This window comes from Pristis pectinata, chromosome 23, assembly GCF_009764475.1.
Source record: "Pristis pectinata isolate sPriPec2 chromosome 23, sPriPec2.1.pri, whole genome shotgun sequence".
NCBI classification, from domain to species: Eukaryota; Metazoa; Chordata; class Chondrichthyes; order Rhinopristiformes; family Pristidae; genus Pristis; species Pristis pectinata.
Genome location: NC_067427.1, coordinates 14,236,108 through 14,261,264, shown reverse-complemented (window position 1 = coordinate 14,261,264; position 25,157 = coordinate 14,236,108). Strand labels below are relative to the sequence as shown.

At 41.9% G+C, this 25,157-nt stretch overlaps 1 protein-coding gene across 3 annotated transcripts in view; it reads right to left on the bottom strand.

Annotated features, from left to right (window-relative positions):
• The window catches only part of kcnt1b (potassium sodium-activated channel subfamily T member 1b), a 225,720-nt gene that overhangs the window by 129,825 nt on the left and 70,738 nt on the right, over positions 1–25,157 (bottom strand). For all 3 annotated transcript variants that reach the window (XM_052036745.1, XM_052036743.1, XM_052036744.1), the window contains exon 2: positions 5,046–5,125. In XM_052036745.1, coding sequence (XP_051892705.1) covers positions 5,046–5,125 — 80 coding nt within the window. The remainder of the gene's footprint in view (positions 1–5,045; positions 5,126–25,157) is intronic.

Genomic DNA, 25,157 nt, shown 5'->3' with positions numbered 1-25,157 from the left:
TCTAACAATGACAATATTAATAGGAATGGCCACAGCACAGTTCTACCTTCAAACTGAGAAGACCTTCTATTATCCTGCGTCAAATGGGTCAGATTCAGAATCGATCTTGCAGCTCAAACCAGGTACCTTTGTGGCACTGATATTAGCAGCAGTAATTTAATCCACCACATAATGCAACCTCATGACAAAGCAAATTACTCCACCATTAATATCAAGTCAGGAAATCAATTTTGGTTCAATGAGGAGTGCACGAGTACAGGGCCAGGCCTAGGTAATAATGTGAAATTACAACACAGGAATACATGCACGCTAAGACAGAAATAGCAAGCTATGGACAAAGCAAAGCAATCCCACAAGCAACTGATCATAGCTTTGCAGCGCTGCAAATTCAGTCATGAATGGTGATGGAGAATTAAACAACTGAAGAGGAAGAGGCACTGGACAGAGTCCAGTCTGTGAATGTAAAATATCTGATACAAATGTTTGCAATCAACTTTATCAAGAAAAGTTGAGTTTCACTCCCTCCCCTGGTCCCCACCATTGCAAAGCCAGACTTCAGCCTAAGAAATGGCTGAGCATACCAAATACAGCAAAGGCTAAAGACAATATCCTGGTTGAAGTACAGATGACATGTGCTACGGAAGCAGTCATACATCTAGCAAGCTGCTCCAGAACAGCTGTGACATCAGTGTCTACCTGACAAAGTGGAAAGTAGCTTAAGTATATCCAGCCCATAAAAAGCAGGTCAAATCCATATAACCAATTGTTCCCCAACAATTTCATCAGCAAAATGAAGGAAGATGCATCATGATTGTTATCAAGTGGAACCTACCAAAAATCTACTTATTGATGCACTGTTTGGGTTCTGCCAGGACCCATCCTACCTGCCACAGTGCAAGAGGCAGCTCGCCACCACAGGGGGAAATAGGGATGGACAATAAATGATGACTAATGTGCCGTTTGGGTTCTGCCAGTAACATTTTGGACATCAATAAATGGTGGACCAACTTATCTGCTACAGTTCAAGGAGGCAGCTCACCACCACGGGGATAATTAGGGATAGATACTAAATGCTGACCTTGCAGAGACACACAAATCATGTAAATGAAAAAAAAATTCCCTAGACTACCACAAAAAACAGATCTCTGGGAACCTTGGAGTCATGTATTCAAGGAGACCTCACATTCAGAATTAAACATCTCTTCCCAACATCTTTCACTATTGCTTGAGTAAACAAGTCATATTGGAGAAAGCTGAAATCTGTTTTGCTATACAAGAACTTTAAATTTTTATGCTTGATGGTAGTAAAATATTTCAAAACACTCCACAGGAACAATTGCCAAAAATCTGAAACCAAGACAGAAAGAGGATTGGTAGCTGGACACTTGACAAGATGATAGACTTTAAGGAGTTTCTTAAAGGAGAAGAGGCAGGTAGAGGAGCAACAAGACTTGGGTGGGAGTTCCTGAACTTGGAGAAAAGCCAAGTGAAGTTATGGCCAGCAGTAGGGAATGATTAAAACCGAGAACACACTGCAGGCTGCAAGTGGAGGAAACTAAAAACTTTGAAGCTGCATGGCTGGAATTTTCAAAGAACAGTGGAGTGAGGAATATTTGAAAGCCAGGAAAGGAATTGATGTATAAAAGGGACTTGGTGCAAGTCAGGAGAGTTTTGGCTCAACTTAAGTTTATGGAGCGTGAAGGCCAGACAAGAAAGTACCAGTTTAGAGATTTCACAGACATAATTTCTGTAGATGAGTGAAGGCTGTGTTCTGGTAGATCTGGAAGAGTTGGACAATAAACAAAAAAAAACTACAAGAGAAAGCAGGTTGAACTTCAGCTGAAGGAGAATGAAGTACTAAACCCAGAACATTATCCTCATCTTTCACTTCTAGGTGCATTCTAAAATGTGTCACTATCATTTCATATCAGGTCAAAATCCCCTACAATAAATCATTCCTTCACAAATGCTGCCAATCCTGTAGAGTAAATTATTCTCCCTCCCCCGCCCCAAAGAGCATTGGGCTCCAAATTCTCTTCCTTTTCTCTTGGGATCTTTCAACTATAATAGTTCAATAAATAGTTCACCCCCCCCCCTGCCCCCCATGTGCCATTACACACTCTCCTTCCAAAAATAGTTAATACTGTAGTTATATATGCAAGATACAAAAGGGCAATCCCATCATCATAATGCATCTAATTGAATGTAAAGGTAACCCTAGATAACTTATTTTTAAGCTAACTTCTGCAAATCTTCTTTACAGTTAATTTTGAGCTATCACATCACGTCCAAATTAAGAGCTGGTCCACTAAGTGGACTGATAGGGTTGGAATTACCTATATAAAAAAAATCAACACTCCCACTGGAATTCATAATCTTCTACCTGTACTTCCTCCTTGTTCCTTTAAGTTTAAATCTGGATCAGCAATTATATCTTGTGCTTCCCTGGAGACATGTAATACCATTAACCCTGATCTGACAAATTATGCATTTAATGTAGCATAGTATGAGTTACCTTTTTGAATTTTAAAAGTATTTATTTGTTCATTTAGTATGGATGTTGCTGAGAGTGCCAGCACTTTTTGTCCACCCTAATCATTCCAGAACTGAGAGGGTGATAAGAGTCAGCCACATTGGTGAGTCTGGACTTGCATATAGACCAGACACAGAGTAGATTTCCTTCCCTGAAGTACTGTGGAAGGTTGTGAACCACACAGTGTTTTAATGACAATCTGGTCATTTAACAGTTATTTTTACTGAGACTACCTTCGTTCCTAAATTGCAGATTTATTTAATTATAACAATTTAAATTACTTTGTTCCCAAGGTGGGATTTGTATTCATGTCACTGAATCAAATGGCCCAGAAGCCTGGCTACTAACCCAGTAACTAAACTATTACACTTCCTTACCCTCTAACAAATAGAAGCTGCCTCACCAGGGACACTTTACACGTTGGGCACAAGACTGCTTCACTAGTTAAAATGGACCCAGTGAGACCTGCCTGGGTGCCGCAAATGGACCCATTTGACGCCTGCCAGGGGCTCTCAAAGGGACCTCAGTGACACCTGGCAGGGGCTCTCAAAGGGACACCAGTGAGACCTGCCAGGGGCTCTCAAAGGGACACCAGTGAGACCTGCCAGGGGCTCTCAAAGGGACCCTAGTGAGACCTGCCCAGATATCTCAAATGGTCTTCAGTAACACCAGCCTGGATGTCTCAAATTAACCCAAGTAATACTGGGCCAGTTATCTCAAATGGACACCAGTAGTGCCTGCCTAGATGCCACACATGATATACAGTAACACCTACTCCAGTGAATTAAATAGGCCCCCAGCAACACATGCCCCAGCATCGCAAAGAGACCACCAGTAACAGCTGTCTTGGCCAGGACGCTCCCATTGATCCCCAGGAGGCTCAGACTTGCACAGGTGTTGCTAAGGAAGTACAAACTCCTTCAGGCTAGAGCAAAGAATACATGGCCTGTGGCCAAATGACCCAAATCGTCTACTGGGAATGGAATTATGCTATCATTGGTCTCAGTTTCGGATCCTGAAAGGCGTCTTTCGGAAAAGAATCTCAAAGAATACTTGCCAGTATTGTTGATTTTAAATGTTGGCTTTGACTTAACTGCTAACATCCTTACGAGTCAGAAGGTTGTGAGCTCGAGATGGACTCTGTGATTTGAGCATCTTATGTAATTTGACAGGTAAATGAAAAATCAAGAAAACTGCAGGTGGTGGAAATCTAAAATAATCGCCCTCCTCCCCCACCCTCCCCCTTCCTTTCTCTCCTTCCCAGTTCTGACGAAGGACCTTCGACCTGGCACGTTAACTTGGTTTCTCATCAGACGCAGTCTGATCTGATGAGTATTTCCAGCATTTTCTGTTTTAATGTAAACTGACACTTTAGTGCAGTACCAAAAAAGTGTTCCAATTTCAGGAGTGCAGTTGCTCTAACAACATACTGAACATTTAGTGGTACATAAAGGATCCCACGGCATTATTAGAAGAAAAACCTGGAGTCCTTAAGTAAGCATACATGAATTGGCAACCTACAAACAGTGGTCACTTAAAAGATAATTCAATGGTTGTGAACCTCTGGAATATTGTGTGTTGCTAAACAAATGCACATCCTTTTTCATTGGGCCCAAAATGATTGTGAAATTCTACAGTGACAGAATCTTAATAAATAAAATTAATTTGCAAGCCTTAATAAGCTTAATCCTCATTTTAAATAAACTACATTCTGTTGGGCCAGGAAATAATATGCAGAAATAATGAGGTGAATAACTGGACTTGCTTGTCTATTCTTCAAGTACTCCTTGACACTGTTCTTGACTGCCCCACCATTCTGGACTGTAATAAATCCATGCTATAATTGTACTAAGAACATTTGCATCCTACTTTCATCAACCAGTTTCATATTTCATCCAATTTAATGTGCATTACCACCACTTAAATATCCAGAATATTTATGTTGAATAGATTTCACCCATTAATCTCATGGATGTGCCAACAAAGTATAAACACTCCATAGATTCTTACAGGCAACAAAGCACAGAGATCTTGAAAGTTGGAACTTTTCAAATGAAGTAGCAACATCATCAGAGAACCAGACCTGGAAGTAAAGCCATCAGTAACTCAACCTGTGTGTGCACTTGTACAATACGAGATATTATGTTGTACGTAAGTACATTCCCTCCTCTTTTAAGTGAACACAGTAAGCACAATGAATAACTTCAATAAACCAAAATAATAAGCAAAGCATTCATCAGACTATTACTCATAGGGACTGCACTGTTCTATTCACTCCTGAATCCCAGTTCCGCATGTGTGATCTTGTTCTGTGCAATATAGCTGTGGTATTTTTCAGTTAATTTCACAAAATAATTAATTATGTGCCAAGTCCTTCAAGATGTTTCTGCATGATGTGTTAAGACACTACATTAACGAGTATTTTGTAAAAATTCTATTTGACAATACTACTTATTACAAATTCAAAACTGGTCAGTTTTACCTCAGCAACAATCCTGGTCATGTCACTTACTTGATCTTTGGTTTTTGATGAAGAAGAGCTTGAGTCGCTCCTTGAAGGTATTCTCGTTCACATAGAATTCCACTTGCACCCTTGGGAAACAGAAAATAGGCTTGTAACCACGCTCATAATAGTTGGTTAACAGTTATTTGTTGCATTCATAACACTAGTGATAGCAAGTTAAATTTAGCTTTGCATCAAACATTCAGTCTGAGCAACAAATTGGTCGAGAAGTTCTGTAACCTGAGCTAACTCTAAATCATTTTTTTCTAATTTGAAAAGTTAATGACATAAAATTAAAGCAACACTGAAATGAACATTGTAATGTCATTCCACAGGTGCAGAAAATTCCTGCCAAAAAAAAAGGTGACAGTTCTGGTTACAACATTACTGGGAAGATGTAAAAACACAAAGGGACGGTGCCGAGAGATTAACATGGCTGGAGAATTTTAGCTAGGAGGAGCGATTGTCTTGGCTGGAGTTTTCTTCTTTGTAACTGAGGGAGATTTAATTGAGGTGCATGAAATTATGAGAAGCCTAAATGGAGTGGATAGGAAGAACCTATTTCTCTAAGCGAGAGGGTCACTAACTAGAGTGCATGGATTTAAGGTAATAAGCAGAAGGACAAGAGGGAAGCTGAATTTTTTTTCTCCCCTCTTCCTGCATCCTCCCTTTCTCACCCACCCTCCAAAGTTTAGTAAGGCCAGAAAAAGGTTGGAGAGGAAACAATCATTGCATTTAAAAAGTGCTTGATAAGCACTTGATGTACTGTAACTACATGACAACCAGCTAAACACTAAAGTATGGGATTTGATTGCACAGGAGTTTTCTGGCTGGCATGAAAATAATGGGCTGAATGGTCTCTTGCTTAACAATAAATTTCTACAATTCCACTTACTGAGGAGACACATTAACACATCAAGTTATAATGATTTGTAATGCACTGCTTGAAATGTGATGGAAAAGTCTTAACAGAAACTTCCAAAAGGGAATTAAATAAGTATTTCAAATAGTATGGGTAAAGAGCCAGGGAGAGGTACTATTTTAATAGTGTTTTTCCACCCAAAGGGCCAATCCAGCCAATGGTATTGGTTTATTATTGTCACATACTGCGTAAAGTGTCACAGCTACAGGGATGTGCATTGCAGGTCAACAATAAGCTGCAAGGTCATAACAAAGTAGATTGTGAGGTCAAGAGTCCATCTCATCGTATAAGGGAACTGTTCAATAGTCTTATCGCAGTGGGATAGAAGCCGTCCTTGAGCCTGTTGGTATGTGCCCTTAGGTTCCTGTATCTTCTACCTGATGGGAGAGGAGAGAAGAGAGAATGACCCAGGTGGGTGGGGCTTTTGATTATGCTGGCTGCTTCACCAAGGCAACGAGAGGTAAAGGCAGAGTCCATGGAGGGGAGGCTGGTTTCCGTGATGCGCTGGGCTGTGTCCATGACTCTCTGCAGTTTCTTGCGATCCCAGGCAGAGCAATTGCCATACCAAGCCGTGATGCATCCAGATAGGATGCTTTCTATGGTGCATCGATAAAAGTTGGTGAGTGTCAAAGGGGACATGCCAAATTTCTTTAGCGTCTTGAGAAAGTAGACGCGCCGATGAGCTTTCTTGGCCATGGAGTCTACATAATTGGACTAGGACAGGCTATTGGTGATGTTCACTGCTAGGAACTTGAAGCTTTCAACCCTTTGGACCTCAGCACCATTGATTTAGACAGGTGCACGTACACCTCCCCCTTTCCTGAAGTCAATGACCAGCTCTTGCTGACATTGAGGGAAAGGTCGTTGTCATGACCTCTCCATCTCCTTCCTGTACTCTGAATCATCGTTATTTGAGAAACAGCCTACTACGGTGGTATCATCTGCAAACTCGTAAATGGAGTTAGAGCAGAACCTGGCCATACTGTCATGAGTATGTAGAGAGTAAGTGTAGAGGGCTGAGGACGCAACCTTGTGGGGCACCAGTGTTGAGAATAATCGTGCCGGAGGTGTTGCTGCCTATCCTCACTGATTGAGATCTATTGGTCAGAAAGTCAAGGATCCAGTTGCAGAGGGAGGTATTGAGTCTCAGGTCTTGGAGTTTGGTGATGAGTTTGCTTGGAATTATAGTACTGAAGGCAGAGTTATAGTCAATAGTCTAACTTAGGTGTCTTTACTGTCCAGATGCTCCAGAGATGAGTGTAGGGCCAGGGAGATGGCATCCACTGTAGACCTGTTTCGGCAGTAGGTGAATTGCAGTGGGTCGAAGTTGTCTGGAAGGCTGGAGCTAAATCATGCCATGACCAGCCTCTCAAAGCACTTCGTGATGGTGGATGTCAGAGCCACCAGTCAGTAGTCATTAAGGCATGTTACCTTGTTATTCTTAGGTACTGGGATGATAGTGGTCTTTCTAAAACATGTGGGAACCTCAGATTGAAGCAGGAAGAGGTTAAATATGTCTGCAAAATGGACAAAATGAGTCTATCATTCTATGATTCCAGCAGACTCTAAGGTCAGATCAAATATTTCAGATAGTGCCAAAATCAAGAAGAAAATTAATCCAAGTGGTGCTGCCTTTGCCAAGAGAAAGCTTTGACAGTTGATCATCGAAAGCAAATAGTGCTGGCAAAAGCAATCTGGAAGATACAAAATTAAAAAGTACTCCAGAGGTTTGGAAGAAAATCTGAGGAATCAAAATATCTGCAGCTAACCTGATCAACATCATGTGTAGACAGGAATATAAAGTAACATCTCATGGAATTGATGTTGTCAGCATCAATTGATTGAATTTCTATTTCAGTATGCATACACTAGATTATCTTCCATTGAATTTTCATTAATTCCCTGTCAGCTTTTTGGCACAGAACAATGCCAAGCATAAGCCATTGGTTCAACACAAGTGTGATCTGCAACAGTGAACTGCAATAGTGATCTGCTGAAAAACTTTTATCATACATCAAAGTCCAGACAACTCAAGTAAATGGATTGTTACACCAATGTGCCTCCAAACAGTCATCCACAGCGATGGTGTCATTTTAGATTCATTTACTACAGAACATACACAGTAAAAATAATCTTCTTTCTGTATATGATTTTACCTGATGGATGTATACAAGCCTCTAAAATAAAAACTAATGGCTAGGTCAAACTGTATTGCAATTGATAATAAAAGAAAAAATATTCTATTTTACACAAACTATTAAACTGCAGAACAGATGAGATCAGACAGTTCTACTGTCATAGACATTCCATAACATAAATTCCCAAGGTTGGGAGGCCTCTTTTTCTAGAAAATTTGATGGTTATAAATATATCTTTGGGTCTTTACATCTATAATTTTCAAGAGTTTAAGGTATTTCAAATGTTTTAATTTACAAGTTTTGAATGCTCCACTGAAGCTGGTATTTATTTTGGCATTGCAGTCAAGTAGACACTGTAATAGACACTGTAAAAGGCAGAAACTGTTGCTCAATAGGGATTGAGGTTTGATATTATGGTCTGCAGAGTCTGAGGCAGCTGAACCAGAATGGAGTTTCCAAGGTTGATTCTGCTTTCTTTTTCCTCCTCCATTTACCTTCTGCTATAAGTTCCCCTTACAGCTGGTGGGCGACGGCTTTTGAGCCCTCAAATTTTCAAGAATATGTAACATAAAGCGGCCTTAAAATGCACAAATCAGAATCAGGTTTATTATCACTGACATATGTCATGAAATTTGCTGTTTTGTGGTAGCAGTACAGTGCAAGACATAAAGACATAAAAACTATTATAAGTTACATAAATAAATAAATAGTGCAAAAGAGGAATAATGAGGTAGTGTTCATGGACCCTTCAGAAATCTGACGGCGGAGGGAAAGTAGCTGTTCCTGAAATGTTGAGTGTGGGTCTTCAGGCTCCTGTACCTCCTCTCCGATGGTAGTAACGTGAAGAGGGCATGTCCCAGGTGGTGAGGGTCTTTAACGATGGATGCCGCCTTCCTGAAATCTTAAAATGTATAATACTGTGAGTTCTAGGGATCCCCCAGAACTGTCCTGGCAACGTAGTCATCACTGGAATGGTCTGTTAAATCAGATTATGGGAAGCAAAATGATATCTCTAATATTCACATTGCCCTTGTGTGCACCAGTTGAGCACTGGAATCAAGAGCCCTTATCACCTCAAGGTTAAGCATACAATTGTAAATGAGACAGAAGTAGAAACAACAAACCACCACTTTCTCATGAGAAATTGGGGAAGAGTAATAAATGCTGATCTTATCAGCAATATTTACATTTCACTGTGGGATGCTGCAGCATGAAGGTATCTTGACTGCTGTCTGGACACCAAGCAATCATTCACAATAGTTGCACACCACCAAGATATTAAGGGAATTCCTTCCAGTTGTGGTACAGTTTCTATTCACATGGACCTCGCAGAGTGCCGTGAGTGACACTCAATAAACCATGCATCATGGAAAACCCTGCATTTCTTGCAAAGCCACGTGCTCTCCAGTAACAGAATGCTGTGTATTTAGTGCTCAAAAACAGAGCATGCCCATCACCTACCACACAGAATGGCATGCAGGAAACTGTGACATATTACAAACTCTCCAGCTCCTGCCTGGAACAAGCTTTATGCCCCTAGCAAAGTACAGTTTGTCCTGCTCTGTGGTTTAATTGTGGCAGGAACATGTGGCATATCTCAACACAGACATCCTTACTGAATCACAGATGCTCACCATTGTTCCTCATTTAGGTACACATGGAAGAATGGTTCCTGTTGGTGTACCTGTTCTGCCCAGAGCCCTTCCCCCTAACCTCCTCCATCTCCCAGCAGGATGTCTCTGGATGGCCTCTATTGTCATACTGCAGTCCAGGAGCAATAACCACTGAAGTATCCATTCTGGGAGCAAATGTCATTGCAGAAGCCTCAAAGTCATGGCAAACAGTCATCTACTGGCACTCTGTAGTCTTTACCAGCTCCAACAATATCCAGAAGATCCAAACATTAGTTGACTCAAAAAAAATAAATCGGCTAACCTGCAGCCACATAATTCTTTTGAACTGCTTGATCCCTTGTTCCTCCAAGCATGCTTAAAACGTGGCATTACCTGCAGTGCTGAGCTCCACTTTGGTAAGATAGGCATTAAAAGAGTGTTGTACCCTGAATGGTACCACAATCTACCTACTTCCAGTGGGCAAAGGCATTGCACACACCAGCACCCTTCCTATAACAGAGGCCACCAAGACTCCCACTACAAATATGCACAACTACATTAGAAGCATATTGACTAAAGTACCAAAACAATGGGGTACGAAGCAGCTGAATTTTGTACCTGCTTCCTCTTATGTTTAAGGCATAGAAGGTTTTGAATCAAGTGTGGGCAAATAGGACTACTGTAGGTAAGTACAACTGTCAGCACGGACACAGTTGGCCAAAGGGCCTGTTTCTGTGTTGTAGGACTCTCTTTGACTCCATTAGATTGGAAGAATTTAGAGGGAGACATGTCTATCGTCCCTCTTTGGATTTCATTTCCTCACCATAATAGTAACAATATATTGATGCTGCATATTTGACTTGATGATACACCCATCTGAGAACACAGTGCTACTTGCACTAGTGTTAGGCACGGCTCAGCTCTAGCACTCTCACCTCTGAGTTAGAATTTAGTGGGCTCAAGCCTCATACTAGAAATTTGAACAAGATAAGGTCTTTTATAAGATCTTTATTAGTCATATGTACATCGAAACACAGTGAAATACATCTTTTGCGTAGTGATTTTGGGGGGCAGCCTGCAAGTGTCGCCACGCTTCCAGCGCCAACATAGTATGCCCATAACTTCCTAACCTGTACATCTTTGGAATGTGGGAGGAAACCGGAGCACCCGGAGGAAACCCACACAGACATGGGGAGAATGTACGAACTCCTTACAGACAGTGGTCGGATTTGAACCCAGGTCGCTGGTGCTGTAAAGCATTATGCTAACCACTATGCTATCATGCCTGCCACTATGGATGACACCATAGTGAAGTACTGAGAGGGTGCTGCACTGTTGAGATGCCACCATTGGATAAAACATTAAACCAAGTGCCAATCTGCCTTCCAAGATGAAAATAAATTATTCACAGTAACATCATGAAGAGGAGGAGAAGCAGGGAAGTTTTCTTCAATGATCTGACCAATAGTTATCCCTCAACCAAAATGACTAAAAACAGATTATCTGGCTATTATCACACTAGTGTTTTTGGATTTTGCTCTGTACAAACTGTATTCCCTACATGACGACAGTAATCACATTTTTAAAAGTTATTTAATTGTTGTAGAGGATTTGGGATATCCAGAGGTGATGAAAAGTACATACATTTTCTGCCATTTGTAGTCGTAGCACATAGAGCTGTGAAAATTGAAAATCTTAGTGATTCAGCTGCAGCTTTAATGGCTGCCATACAGTTGGCCTTAGCGTTCATGAGTTAGATGTCAGGCAAGTGGACAGGAGCCAAGAAAATTATAGGAGTGACATTTCTGTGTGGCTGTGAAAAGAGAGCAGAGTTGGGCTCAGCCATAATTACATGCTGATACTTCATTTTCTGGGTCTCCCAATTTTTTAACCTGTGGGACCAGAGTCAGCACAAGGTAACAAGAAGATGCAGTGTATATACAAAGTGAAGGTGCACCACAAGAGAGTATTCAGTCTAAATAACTCTTGTAAGATAAGGTAGGATCTAGATCACTGACATTTACCTACACGTATCATCTATCTTAAATATAAAAAAGTCATGAGAATCTCTTACCCCAGGTTAGGATTTGGCAATCATGTAATTTATTAACCTGCAATTTAATTAATATGATGAAAGAAAAACCAAATAAAAGTTTTTTTTCTTCTCCACAAAGTTGTTTCACAGTTACTTGAACAGAAATTTGTCCCATTAAAAGCAATGTGATAATAACCAGATAATCTGGTTGAGGCATTGGCCAGGTTACCAGGATGAACTCAGCTGCTCCTTTATAAAATAATGTCATGATATCTTCTACTTCTAAAGAGCAGACATCCCAGATTTTCTGCTCAGTTGTCTAGAGTAGCCATTAAAACTACAAGCTTCTGACTCAGGCAAGAGCACCATCAATGGTTTATAGCTGACACAGTATTGTGTCACAAACAGACACATGAAACTGATAGAAGAATTAACTGTCAACTATAAGTAACTGAATTCTTTTTACTTCAGCATTAGTCATTGGTAGTAGAATACATCAGCAGAAGGTTGAGTTGACAACTCCAGAATCAAACACTGTGTTAATGAAAGTCAAGAGCAGTGTGTCTGCTACGTACGGAATTTCACTAAAAATCTAAACTGGACCAGGTACTTAGTGTGCAAGGAGTGCACTGCTGAACTTCTGTTCCAGGTCCTCTGTGCACATGATGCACAAATGGACAGAGGTTGTCAGGCTTCTGTTGTGATATCAAAATTACATTACAGTATCACTTGTGCAGAAGTGTACTGTGCACCAAGGTCCGTGAAGAGTATGGGTCCTGCACGCTGAAGCAGCTTACTTCACATAAGTCGATGGAGGCCCTACCTAAACTGAGTTCCTGGCAGAAAGCCTATGACACATATTGTCATCAGGTAGAATCTCTTTTAAGTGCTTTCTGTAATGTTAGCTCCTATCTGAGAACCACCCCCCCCCCCCCCACATTTCTACATTCTTGAAACCCCAACAATTGCCTCTCCAAACCACCTCGAGCTTGCCATTGGCCCAATCCTCTCTCCAGCCAACCCATAACCCACATGTTCCCAGCCGGAACCTATTACTATTTCCCCCAGTGTTTACAGTTTTCTAACCTATCACCTCTCCCACTGTCCCTTATCCTCTTTGTGACTTATCATTCAACCCCAGTCTCTAAAATATTTTTGAAATTTTCTGTCTGATATCATGAAGGTGTGTTTTATGCATAGGAGTATATTATCCCTACTTTACAGTATATGGAAATAATTATATAGAACAGGAACATTAGAATCCCTTTTCCATGTCAATTTCTTATCTATCACAAGATTATCACCTCTCCCACACATGCCAAGGACTACAGAGTCAGCATTACCGCACCTCCCCCCTCCCTCCCTGCCATGCGGATTACAATCAATCATGAATAAATATGGGCTTTCAAAACATTATAGCAAATTGTGCACTCTAAACACACATCATTTATTGGTTGATGGGAGAATTTTCACTTCACTCAGCTACTATTCCTCTCACTGAGCTTGCAAGCAATGACAAAGAGTTTTGGACCAAAAATTTGACTCACTTGTTCCAACTACATCATAAAATAGAAATGTGAACTTGAGGGGCTCATGTCAGCAGATGCCCAAGAGTAAATAAATCTTAAAATCATAATATTTGTTATTCTTTATAATAAGTGGAACATAGTTCTATTTATCATTTGTAAAAATTATTTCCTTTATAATCAGATTTTAACAGTAAATACAGAACATTAGAAATAAAAGGCCATGTAGCCCTTGTGCCTGCTTCAATGTGTGTCTCATTCCTGCACTAAATTCATACCCCTTGATTCCCTCAATATTTATCCATTTGTCTTGAGTATTCTTAGTGATTGAACCTTCACAGTCCTCTTCTTAAAGAATTTGAAAGATTTACTACCCTGTGATGAAGTTATTTCTTCTCAACTTTGTCCTTTATGGTTGAAACTTTATTTTGAGTTCTAAACAGCCAGCTACAGGAAACAGACACAAGAAACTGCAGATGCTGGAATCTGGAGCAAAACAAAACCAAACTGCTGGAGGAACTCAGCAGGACAAGCAGCATTTCTGGAGGCAAAGGGACAGTCAACATTTCAGGACAAGTCCCTGCATCAGGAGTAAGAGTGTAAAGGGAAGACAGTCAGTAATAAAGAGGGTAGAGGGAGGGGGTGAGGCAGGAGCTGGTGGATAATATGTGGGGGTGGGGGAGCAAGAAGAGTGGAGTAGTAGACGGTGGCTGGTGGGGGTGATAGGTAGAGATGGATAAGGAGAGAGGAGAAAAGGGAGCAGATGGAGCCAGGTGGGGGGAGGGAAGGGGGGGAGGTAAAGACAGAGGTAGGAAGGTGATAAGTGGAGACACAAGAGGCTGCAGATGCTGGAATCTGGTACGTAATGAAAGTGGTAGGTGGAATCGGATAAGGGAGGGATGATGGGCTGATGGAACTGGGTGGGGTAGGGGATAGGACGCCCAGTAGGTGATGGGTGATAGGCAGATGGAATCATGTGGCCGAGGGGAATGAAACTGGGTGATGGGGGTGGGAATGGGGCAACCAGAAAGAGAGAGAAAGGAACATGAGTGGGTTTGCTGAAATTGTAAAATTCATTGTTCATACCATTGGGTTGTAGACTACCCAGGTGGAATATGATGCGTTGTTCTTCAAGTTTGCATTTGGTCTCACAGAATAAAACTGCTCTACATCTACTCTCTTAAGCCTCTTCAGAATTTTTTTGTGTTTCAATGATATCACTTTTCATCCTGCTAAACGGAAGTGAATACAGATCCAGTCTCCGTAATCTCTCACTATGGGTCAAACCCACCTTATCAAAAATCAGTCTACTGCATCTTCACTGCACTCCCTCCACTGCAAGTACATCCTTCCTTAAGTAGGAAGACCAGACCTGTTTCCAGATGTGATCTCACCAGGGCTCTGTACAATCACAGCAATTTCTACTCTCAAGTCAAATCTTCTTGCAACCAAGGCCAACATATCCTTTGCATTCCTAACTGCTTGTTGAACCTGCATGTTATTTTCAGTGATAGAACAAACAATTATGAAAGAATGCAGATGATTTTCATTTAACCTTCTTCCCTCCCCCCCTCACTCCAAATGAGAAAGCTTCCCAAATAAAACAACTTTGTTTCTTCTTCAGAATTTTCAGCCTGGAATTCTAATGTGGACCTCACCCTTTGGTTGGCTGGTAAACCTGCTTTGCACCAAAGCCAAGAGATTTTAGGTCATGATTAAGAGTGAAACACACCATTTCCCAACTTCGAGAAGCCTGGTCCCTGTACCCACTCCAGAAGTCTAAGAGGCAAGTGGAGGTTCTACCCTTTGACAAGACCCCGTGCTATAGGACTAAGAACTCATTCTGTTTGGTGCCAGAGCATTTCTGCTGAAGTTCTGGTGACCTCAGAATCTAAATCTGTGCCTAAAGATTCCCCAAACTAAGCAAATTTCTCAACCAACCAATTTCAATTAAACATTAAGAATTGTAATTGTATATTTCCTCTTGAAACTTAGAGGACAAGTTTCACTTTTTTAAAAGCTAAATAGAACAACTGCTGGATAAATTTTCTTTAAACAAAGAGTGATCAAGACATATAATATACTTGAAGATAGAATAGATGAGATAAAATCCCTCGATCAGTTCTCCAAGACTGGCTGCTTGCTCAATGCCCAATTTTAATTATTTCATTAACAGTGATCAAGCCTTCAATGGCTTGCCTCCAGCAAGAAAATTCCAGAGATTAAACTTCCTCACCTCATTGAAAGCTCCTAGAAACATACAAGGTTGGTAATTTGTTCTCCTTTGGCTCATCTCCACATCTCTTTCACAACAGTTCTGCAAGATATCTTGGGAAGTTTTATGTTAAGAAATCATATCAATGCAAGTTATTGCTGCTTTTCAAATAATTTAATATGCAAAGCAAGTTTGATGCGAGGAAAGGAAAGGTGCAAGGAAAGTCTTAAGAACTCATACAGCATGGAGAAAAGGGCCTTCAGCCCATTGGGTCAGCATCAACCAGTCATTTGCACTAATCCTACATTGATCTTACTGTATTGTACTCCCACTACCATCAATTCTTCCCAGATCTTCATACTAGGGGCAATTTACAGTGGCTAATTAAGATAAGTACCTTAAAGGATACTTATCTTAATTAGCCACTGTAAATTGCCCCTAGTATGAAGGGCTATGGTGATAAGATGGGGTGAGCAGTGGGAGTGGGTCTAGTTTGACTGATCTTGCATAGAGTCTTTTCTGGTTTGATGTGCCGAATGGTGTCTTTCCCTTCTGTAACAGTTGTGATATCTGTGATCTCAACCCACCAAGGATCAAGAGAAGAATCTACTGTACAATTCTGACTTCTTAGTGTAAATGTTGCAAGGTACGGTGTGTCACTCAATGAAGATACTGATTATTGGAGAACGAGGTTTGACAGTCAGACCTTGATTTCCTCAAGAATGATTCCCACTCAAAACTTCTTCCAATTCTCACCGTTCCAGATACTTCAATTTTCCCTGTGTAAGTGTCACTTTTAGCAGCATTTTGAGATATGATCTTTCTTATTCAGCTTTAAGTAAACTGATGGCAAAATTCCACTTTTGTTTACAAGACAGTAAACAAGCCACCATCTGTCATTGTACTGTAGAATCTAGACTGCTGGTAATTGAAAGCCCAGAACCAACCTCGTGCAGATCCATCATGACAGCCCAGTCCCACACCACCATAGATAATGTTGTAGACATAGAGTCAACATCGGATAGTTTCGCCTCCATTCACTACAATCTACCTTGTTGTGACCTTGCACCTTATTGCACTGCACTTTCTCTGTAGCTGTGACACCTTACTCTGTACTATTATTGTTCTTACCTGTACTACATCAACGTATTCTGTACTAACCCAATGTAACTGCACTGTGTAATGAATTGACCTGTACGATCGGCATGCAAGACAAGTTTTTCACCGTACCTCAGTACAAGTGACAATAATAAACCAATATCAATAATTTTAGCCAAAAGGTCAACATGCTTACAATACAGCAATTCACATCATACTTGCACCTAATTTTTTTAAACTTAAAATATACCCTGAATGCATTGTTTAGTGTGCATTTGATGTGTAAATCAGTGAAGAGACAATTCACCAAATGGAAGATTCACACATCAGTCATGAACTTCTGATTAAAAATTTGTCAAAACATTAGTTGTACATTAGAACAGTACAGCACAGGAGCAGGCACTTCAGTCCACAGTGCCTGCACCGAACATGAGGCCAAATTAAACTAAATCTCTTCTGCCTGCACACAATCCATATCCCTACATATTCATTGTCTATCTAACAGCCTCCTAAATGCCACTATCGTATCTGCTTCCACCACAACATTCAGCAGCCCACTCCAGGCACCTGCCACTACTTGTATAACACACTTGCCCCACACATCTCCTTTAAACCTCCCCCCTCACACCTTAGATGCATGTCCTCTAGTACTTGACATTTCTACTGTGGGAAAAAGATTCCGACTCACTGTACCTTGGTACATGTGACAATAATAAACCGATTCCAATTGCCTATTTATGCCTTTCATAACTTTATAAACATTTGGTACATTGTTTTTAAATATAAAACATAACATGAAGATGTTTACAATGTTATCTGAATTTATTATCCCGTGACCAACAGATTAGAATAACACAGATAAATTAGATTTATAGCTATCAAATACTCTAGTTCCAATTAGTTGCAGTACCACAAGATACTCATGGATGGCACTGCGATGTTGTAGCAGCGCCACAACAGGCTGCTTTTTGACATGAGGCTGCTGCACTTTCCCTTTTGATTTCCTTGGTTGCTTAGATATCGACTCCTGCAGAAAGGTAATTCATAAGCGCTTACAGTCCTCTATATTTCGCTCAAGACACCAGATTTCATGACAGTTCCTGGATAATGAATACTCTCAAGCTATTCAATACCAGCTGGAGTGCAAACTACACTATTCCTCAACTGAGATTCATAAGGATCACTGAACAACAATCAGAACCAAACTGATTTTTCTTCCCTTCCCTGGAATATTTCATACAAATTGTCACTGCCTCCTTCCTCCCACCACAACTGATATCCAGTAACTCAGCAAAGCTCAACAAATGTGGGAAGTTCTTGACATTCTCGTTTGCACATTTATTCACTGAACTATTTGGGAGCCTCTGAATTTCTCCTTATATTTTCTTTACTTATCACAGTCTCATTCATCAAAACATTGGCCAAAAGTCTTACGTGAAAATGAAACTATTTTGAAGTTCATTTCATAAAAAATATATTTTGTGGTTGACTTACCAAACTGTACATTATTTACTATAGTTCAGAGCATCTTCAACCCAAGCTGAGAGCACTGATTTCATTACCAAAAGGCAGAGGCTGAAACCAGGATGTGCACAGTACACTGTCTCCTCACTCCATTGTTGTTAGCAGATTTACAGACAACTACCACAAGAACACCTAGAATTGTTAAAAGACAATGCTATCTACAGCAGATACAAAGCAAGGAGCAAGTTGCCTCCACAATCTTTGGTATAGGATATATATCCAGAGACCCTGTGCAATGCTATACTGCTGTGAAAATATTGCTTTTAATCAAATTCACTTTGAGATTAGTTTATTGACATATACACCAGGGAGCAATAAAATTCCTTCCTCCTATGAAGTTCACTGAGTAAACAGTACACATGGTAATAACAAATACAATAAACACAGCGATGAGCACAATGGAACAGAATGGTGCAAAGTACATCAGAATGGGTTGTGGGTGACCATGCTGGCCATGCACAGATGAGAATGAATAAAAAGCACCTTCAAAAAGCAAGGTCACATCAAGCTGTTTTCCAACCACAATACAGTGGGTGGAGTAGCACAGAGAGAATGGAATGAATTTGTCCTGGCCCTCTACAGCAGATGCAACCTCACTGACTTTCCATTCTGCTTTGGAGCACCTAAACAACCACAAGACATACGTCAGGCTACTGTTTATAAATTACAGCTCAGCATTCAACAACATCATTCCTTCAGTACCAATAACCAAGCCTCAAAAACTGGGTCTCTGCACCTCCCTCTGCAACTGGATCCTCGACTTCCTAAATGGGAGACCACAGTCAGTGCGGACTGGCAATAGTATCTCCTCCTCGCTGACTATGAACACAAGTGCACCTCAAGGATGCATGCTTAGCTCACTGCTCTATTCCCTCTACACTCATCACTGTGTGGCTAAGCACAGCTCAAATACCATCTATAAATTCGCCAATGACTCCACTGTTGTTAGTAGAATCTCAGATGGCGATGAGGAAGCTTACAGGAGTGAGATAGATGGGTTGGTTGAGTGGTGTCACAACAACAACCTTGCACTCAACGTCAGCAAGACCAAAGAACTGATTGTGGACTTTGGGAAGGGGAAGTTGAGAGAACACACACCAGTCCTCATTGGGAGAGTTCGCGGTGGAAAGGGTGAGCAGCTTTAAGTTCCTGGGTGTCAACATCTCAAAGGATCTATCCTGGGCCCAACACATTGAATCACGAAGAAGGCATGCCAGCGGCTCTACTTCATTAGGAGTTTGAGGAGATTTGGTGTGTCACCAAAGACTCTTACAAATTTTTCTAGATGTACAGTGGAGAGAGTTCTGACTGGTTGCATCATAGCCTGGTACGGAGGCTCCAATGCGCAGGACTGCAAGAGGCTGCAGAGGATTATAGACTCAGCCAGCTCCATCACAGGCACAACCCTCCCCACCACTGAGGACATCCTCAAGAGGCGGTGGCATCTATCATTAAGGATCCTCACCATCCAGGACATGCCCTCTTCTCATTACTACCATCAGGAAGGAGGTGCAGGAGCCTGAAGACCCAAACTCAACGATTCAGGAACAGCTTCTTCTCCTCCGCCATCAGATTTATGAACCCATGAACACTACCTCATTAGACAGTCTATTTTGCATTATTTATTTATTTTCGTGATTTATATGATTTTTGTCTTTGCACTGTACTGCTGCCGCAAAACAACAACTTCACGTCATATGTCAGTAATAATAAATCTGATTCTGATTCCTTGGGGAGTTGCTTCCACATGCAGATGGAATATACTTGAGTGACTGACAGTATAAATAAAACCTATCACGATGTGTATTGCCCAACTATGTCAAGCCCAGCTCTTTGTCCTATGCACAACACAAGTGCTTAGACAAAATGATCACTTTCCTATTCTCTGAAAATACCATAGAAGGCATTCCAATATATCAGCAAGCCAACACAACACATAAGGAGTACATGTTAAAGAGAAACAAATCCAGAAATGGCAAAAATAAACATCAGAACTGGAACCTTTGAGGGATTTTAACCAAAATTTTGAAGGCTGAATAACTATTGCGGATGTACCCTGCAATGGATACCTTGCACGTGCATCACATTCTGATGGTGAGAAAGTGATAAAATGCTATACACCTAATGAGTGATTGCTTTCAAACCAACTTTAGTTAGAAATTAAAATAGAAAATGTTGGAAATACACAGCTGGTCAAGAGGCATATCTTGTCGCAGATGCTAATGACCTGCTGAGTATTTTCAGAACTTTCTGTAGCTTTTGTGCTTCTACTTTAGTTAAACTTCCATGAGCAACCCCAATTCAGGTTTTGCTAATCGGAGAAAATAACAAGGGTGCCTGCCTGCGCTTCACACCACTCCGGAACAAGGTTAATCCTACTGCTGTGAAGATTACTTGTATTTATCACACTCCTAAATCTTGCTCACTCAGCACCCTCATCATCACCAGCATTGAGCCCCATCTCATCTTTCAATGCGTTGACTTCAAACTCCTCCATTTTTTTTAAACAAATCTTTTCATGACCTCCACCATCCAATTACTATGGCCTTCTACAGAATTGTGTCCCAGTTGTAGCATTCAAACTCTGTCCCTTGACATTTTCCATCTGCTCTCTCCCATTTACCATATAGGGAGTTTGGAAAGAAGTTAAAAAGCAGGCCCCCAAGGCTTGTGATCTCTGGGTTACTCTCAGTGCCACGTGTTAGTGAGGGAAGGAATAGAAAGATAGGCCAGATGAATGCGTGGCTGAGGAGGTGGTGCAAGGGGCAGGCATTCATGTTCTAGGATCATTGGGATCTCTTCTGGGTCTGAGGGTTGCACCTGAATTGGAGGGGGATCAATATCCTGGCTGGGAGATTTATTAGTGCTACTCAGGAGGGTTTAAACAAGATTGGCAGTGGGGGTGGGACCCTGAGCAGTAGAGAGGCCAATGAGAAGTCAGGGAAAATACTCCAGCCAATGCGAGCAAGTTTAGTAGTCAGGATAGCCAGGAGCAGAGTAAAGGCAGAGGAAAGATCGCTGGTGTAAATTGCATTTATTTCAATTCTTAATGGGTAAGGCAGATCAACTCAGGGCATGGATTGGCTCTGGGGACTGGGATATTATTCTCCTAACAGAAACATCGCTGAGAGAAGGGCAGGACTGGCAGATTAATGTTCCTGAATACAGATGCTACAGGTGTGACAGAGGTACAGGTAAGAGAGGAGGGGGGAGTTGCCTTTTTAATGAGGGAAGACATAACAACAGTCTTAGAGAGGATACTCTTGGGGGATCATTCAGTGAGACCATATGGATAGAATTTAGAAACAAAAAGAGGATGGTCACTTTGATGGAACCGTATTATAGCCGTACCCCCCCCCACCCCACCGCCCCAGCAATAGTCAGCAGGAATCATAGGAGCAGATGTGTAAAGAGATTGCAGACAGTTGTAAGAATAATAGGGTAATATTAGTGGGAGAATTTAACTTCCCTAACATTGACTGGGACACCTGTAGTGCAAAGGGCTTGGATGGAGTGAAGTTTGTTAAATGTGCCCAAGAAAGTTTCCTTAATCAATAATATAGAGGGCCCTATTAGAGAGGACGCAATACTGGAACAAGGTAGGGCAAGTGATTGAAGTGTCAGTTGGGGAGCACTTTGGGTCCAGTGACCATGATTCTACTCGTTTCAAAATAGTTGTGGAAAAAGATAGGACAGGTCCACAGGTTAAGGTCCTAAACCGGGTAGGGCCAATTTGAGGCATTAGGCAGGATCTTGCAGAGGTTGATTTGATGGGACTGTTTGCTGGTAAAGGGGCAACTGCCAAGTGGGAGGCTTTTAAAAGTGTGATATCAAGAGTCCAGGGGCAGCATGTTCCCGCTAGGGTGAAGGGCAAAGCTGGCAAGTTTAAGGAACCCTGGCTGACGAGAGATATTGTGGCTCTGGTCAGGAAAAAGGAGGCATACATTGGGTTTAGGCAATCAGAAACAAACAAATCCCTTGATGACTATAAGAAGTGTAGGAGTGCACTTAAGAGGGAAATCAGCAGGGCAGAAAGAGGGCACGAGATGGATCTGGCAGGCAGAGTTAAGGAAAATCCAGAGATGGTATAGATATATTAAGAGTAAAAGAGTGGCTAGGGAGAGAAAAGGTCCCTTTAAAGATCAGCATGGCTGTCTAATTGTGGAGCCACAGGAGATGGGCAAGATTTTTAATGAATATTTCTCATTAGTTTTTATTGTGGAGAAAATGGTGGATCAAAAAAAAATGAGGGAAATGAGTGATGATGCCTTGGACCGCATACTAATTACCTGGGAGGAGGTATTGGTGGCCTTAAAGCGCATTAAGTGGATAAATCCTCAGGGCCCGACCAAGTGCATCCGCGGACCTTGTGGGGAGCTAGGGAAGAAATTACGGAGGCCCTTGCAGAAATATTTGCTTCATCTTTAGCCACAGGTGAAGTTCTGGAAGACTGGAGGGTGGCTATTGTTGTACTGTTGTTTAAGAAGGGCAGCAAGGTCGAGCCAGGGAACTACAGATTGGTGAGTCTGACATCAGTGGTGGCTAAGTTACTGGAGTGGATTCTGAGGGACAGGATTTCCCAACATTTGAATAGGCAAGATCTAATTAGGGATAGTCAACAGAGCTTTCTGTGTGGGAAATTCTGTCTGACAAATCTCTTAGAGTTTTTTGAAGAGCTAACCAAGAGGACAGATGAGGGTAGGGCAGTGGATGTTGTCTACATGGACATTAGAAAGGCCTTTGACAAGGTCCCGCATGGCAGGCTAGTCCGGAAGGTTAGGTAGCATGGGATCCATGGAGAAACAGCTGATTGGATTTGTAATTGACTCGATGTTAGGAAGAAGAGGGTGACATTCGGAAGTTGTTTCTCGGACTGGATGCCTGTGTCTAGTGGTGTGCCAAAGGGATCAGTGCTGGGACCTTTGTTGTTTGTTATTTATACAACCTATCTGGATGTGAATGTACAAGGCATGGTTGGTAAGTTTGCTAATTAAAATAGGTGGTATCGTACTCAGTGAAGAAGTTCATCAAAAATTACAGGGGGATCTCTCTCAGCAAGGTAAGTGGGCCGAAGATTGGCAAATTACTTTCAATTTGGATAAATGCGAAGTGTTGCACTTTGCAAAGTTAAACCAGGGTAGAACTTGTACAGTGAACGGTCGGGTCCTGGGGAATGTTGTGGAACCAAGGGAGCTAGGAGTACAAGTACATAGTTCACTGAAAGCAGTGTCACAGGTGGACAGGGTGGTGAAGAAGGCATTTGGCACCCTGGCCTTCAGTCAGGGCACTGGGTATAGGAGTTGGGACATTATGTTGCAGTTGTACAAGCTGCTGGTGAGACCGTACTTGGAGTACTGTGTACAGTTTTGGTCACCCGTTATAGAAAAGACATCATAAAACTGGAAAGAGTGCAGAGAAGATTTATGAAGATGCTGCCAGGACTCAAGGGCCTGAGTCATAGAGTGAGGTTGGGCAAGCTAGGTCTTTATTCCTTGGAACATAGGAGATTGAACATAGAACAATACGGCCCACCATGCTGTGCCGCCCTTCAAACCACACGTAAGACTATCTAACCCCTTCCTCCCACATATCCCTCTATCTTAAATTCCTCCATTTGCTTATCTAACAATCTCTTGAACTTGTCCAATGTATCAGCCTCCACCATCACCCCAGGCAGCGCATTCCATGCACCAACCACTCTCTGGGTGAAAAACCTCCCTCTGACATCACCCTTGAACTTCCCACCCAATACCTTAAAGCCATGTCCTCTTGTTTTGAGCATTGGCACCCTGGGAAAGAGGCACTGGCTGTCCACTCTATCTATTCCTCCCAATATCTTGTATACCTCTATCATGTCTCCCCTCATCCTCCTCCTCTCCAATGAGAACAGTCCTAGCTCCTTTAGTCTCTCCTCATAATCCATACTCTCTAATCCAGGCAGCATCCTGGGTAAATCTCCTCTGCACCCTTTCCAACACCTGCACATCCTTCCTATAATGAGGTAACCAGAACTGGACACAGTACTCTAAGTGTGGCCTAACCAGAGTTTTGTAAAGCTGCATCATCACTTCGCAGCTCTTAAACTCGATCCCCCGACTTACGAAAGCTAACATCCCATAAGCTTTCTTAACTACCCTATCCACCTGCGAGGCAACTTTCAGTGATCTGAGGATATGAACCCCCAGATCTTTCTGCTCCTCCACACTGCCCAGAATCCTGCCATTTACCTTGTACTCCACCTTGGAGTTTGTACTTCCAAAGTGTACTACCTCACACTTCTCTGGATTGAACTCCATCTGCCACTTGTCAGCCCAGCTCTGCATCCTATCAATATCCCTCTGCAAGCTTCGACAGCCCTCCACACTATCCACAACACCACCAATCTTTGTGTCATCTGCAACCTCGCTAACCCAGCCTTCCACCCCCTCATCTAAGTCATTAATAAATATCACAAAAGGTAGAGGTCCCAGAACCAATCCCTGTGGGACACCACTAGTCACAGCCCTCCAATCCAAATGCACTCCCTCCACCACAACCCTCTGCTTTCTACAGGCAAGCCAATTTTGAATCCACACGGCCAAGCTTCCCCGGATCCCTTGGCCTACCATGCAGAACCATGTCAAATGCCTTACTAAAATCCATGTAGATCACATCCACTGCACTACCCTCATCAATCTTCCTGGTCACCTCCTCAAAGAACCCTATCAGGCTTGTGAGGCAAGATCTTCCCTTCAAAGCCATGCTGGCTGTCCCTAATCAGTCCATGTTTCTCCAAATGCTCCTCCAAATGCTCATAGATCCTATCTCTTAGAATCCTTTCCAACAGCTTACCCACCACAGACATAAGGCTCACTGGTCTGTAATTCCCTGGACTATCCCTACTACCTTTTTTGAATAAGGGGACAATATTCACCACCCTCCAATCCTCCGGTACCATCCCCATTGACAACGAGGACTCAAAGATCCTAACCAATGGTTCAGAAATCTCCTCCCTCGCCTCACAAAGCAGCCTGGGGAATATTCCATCAGGCCCCGGGGACTTATCTGTCC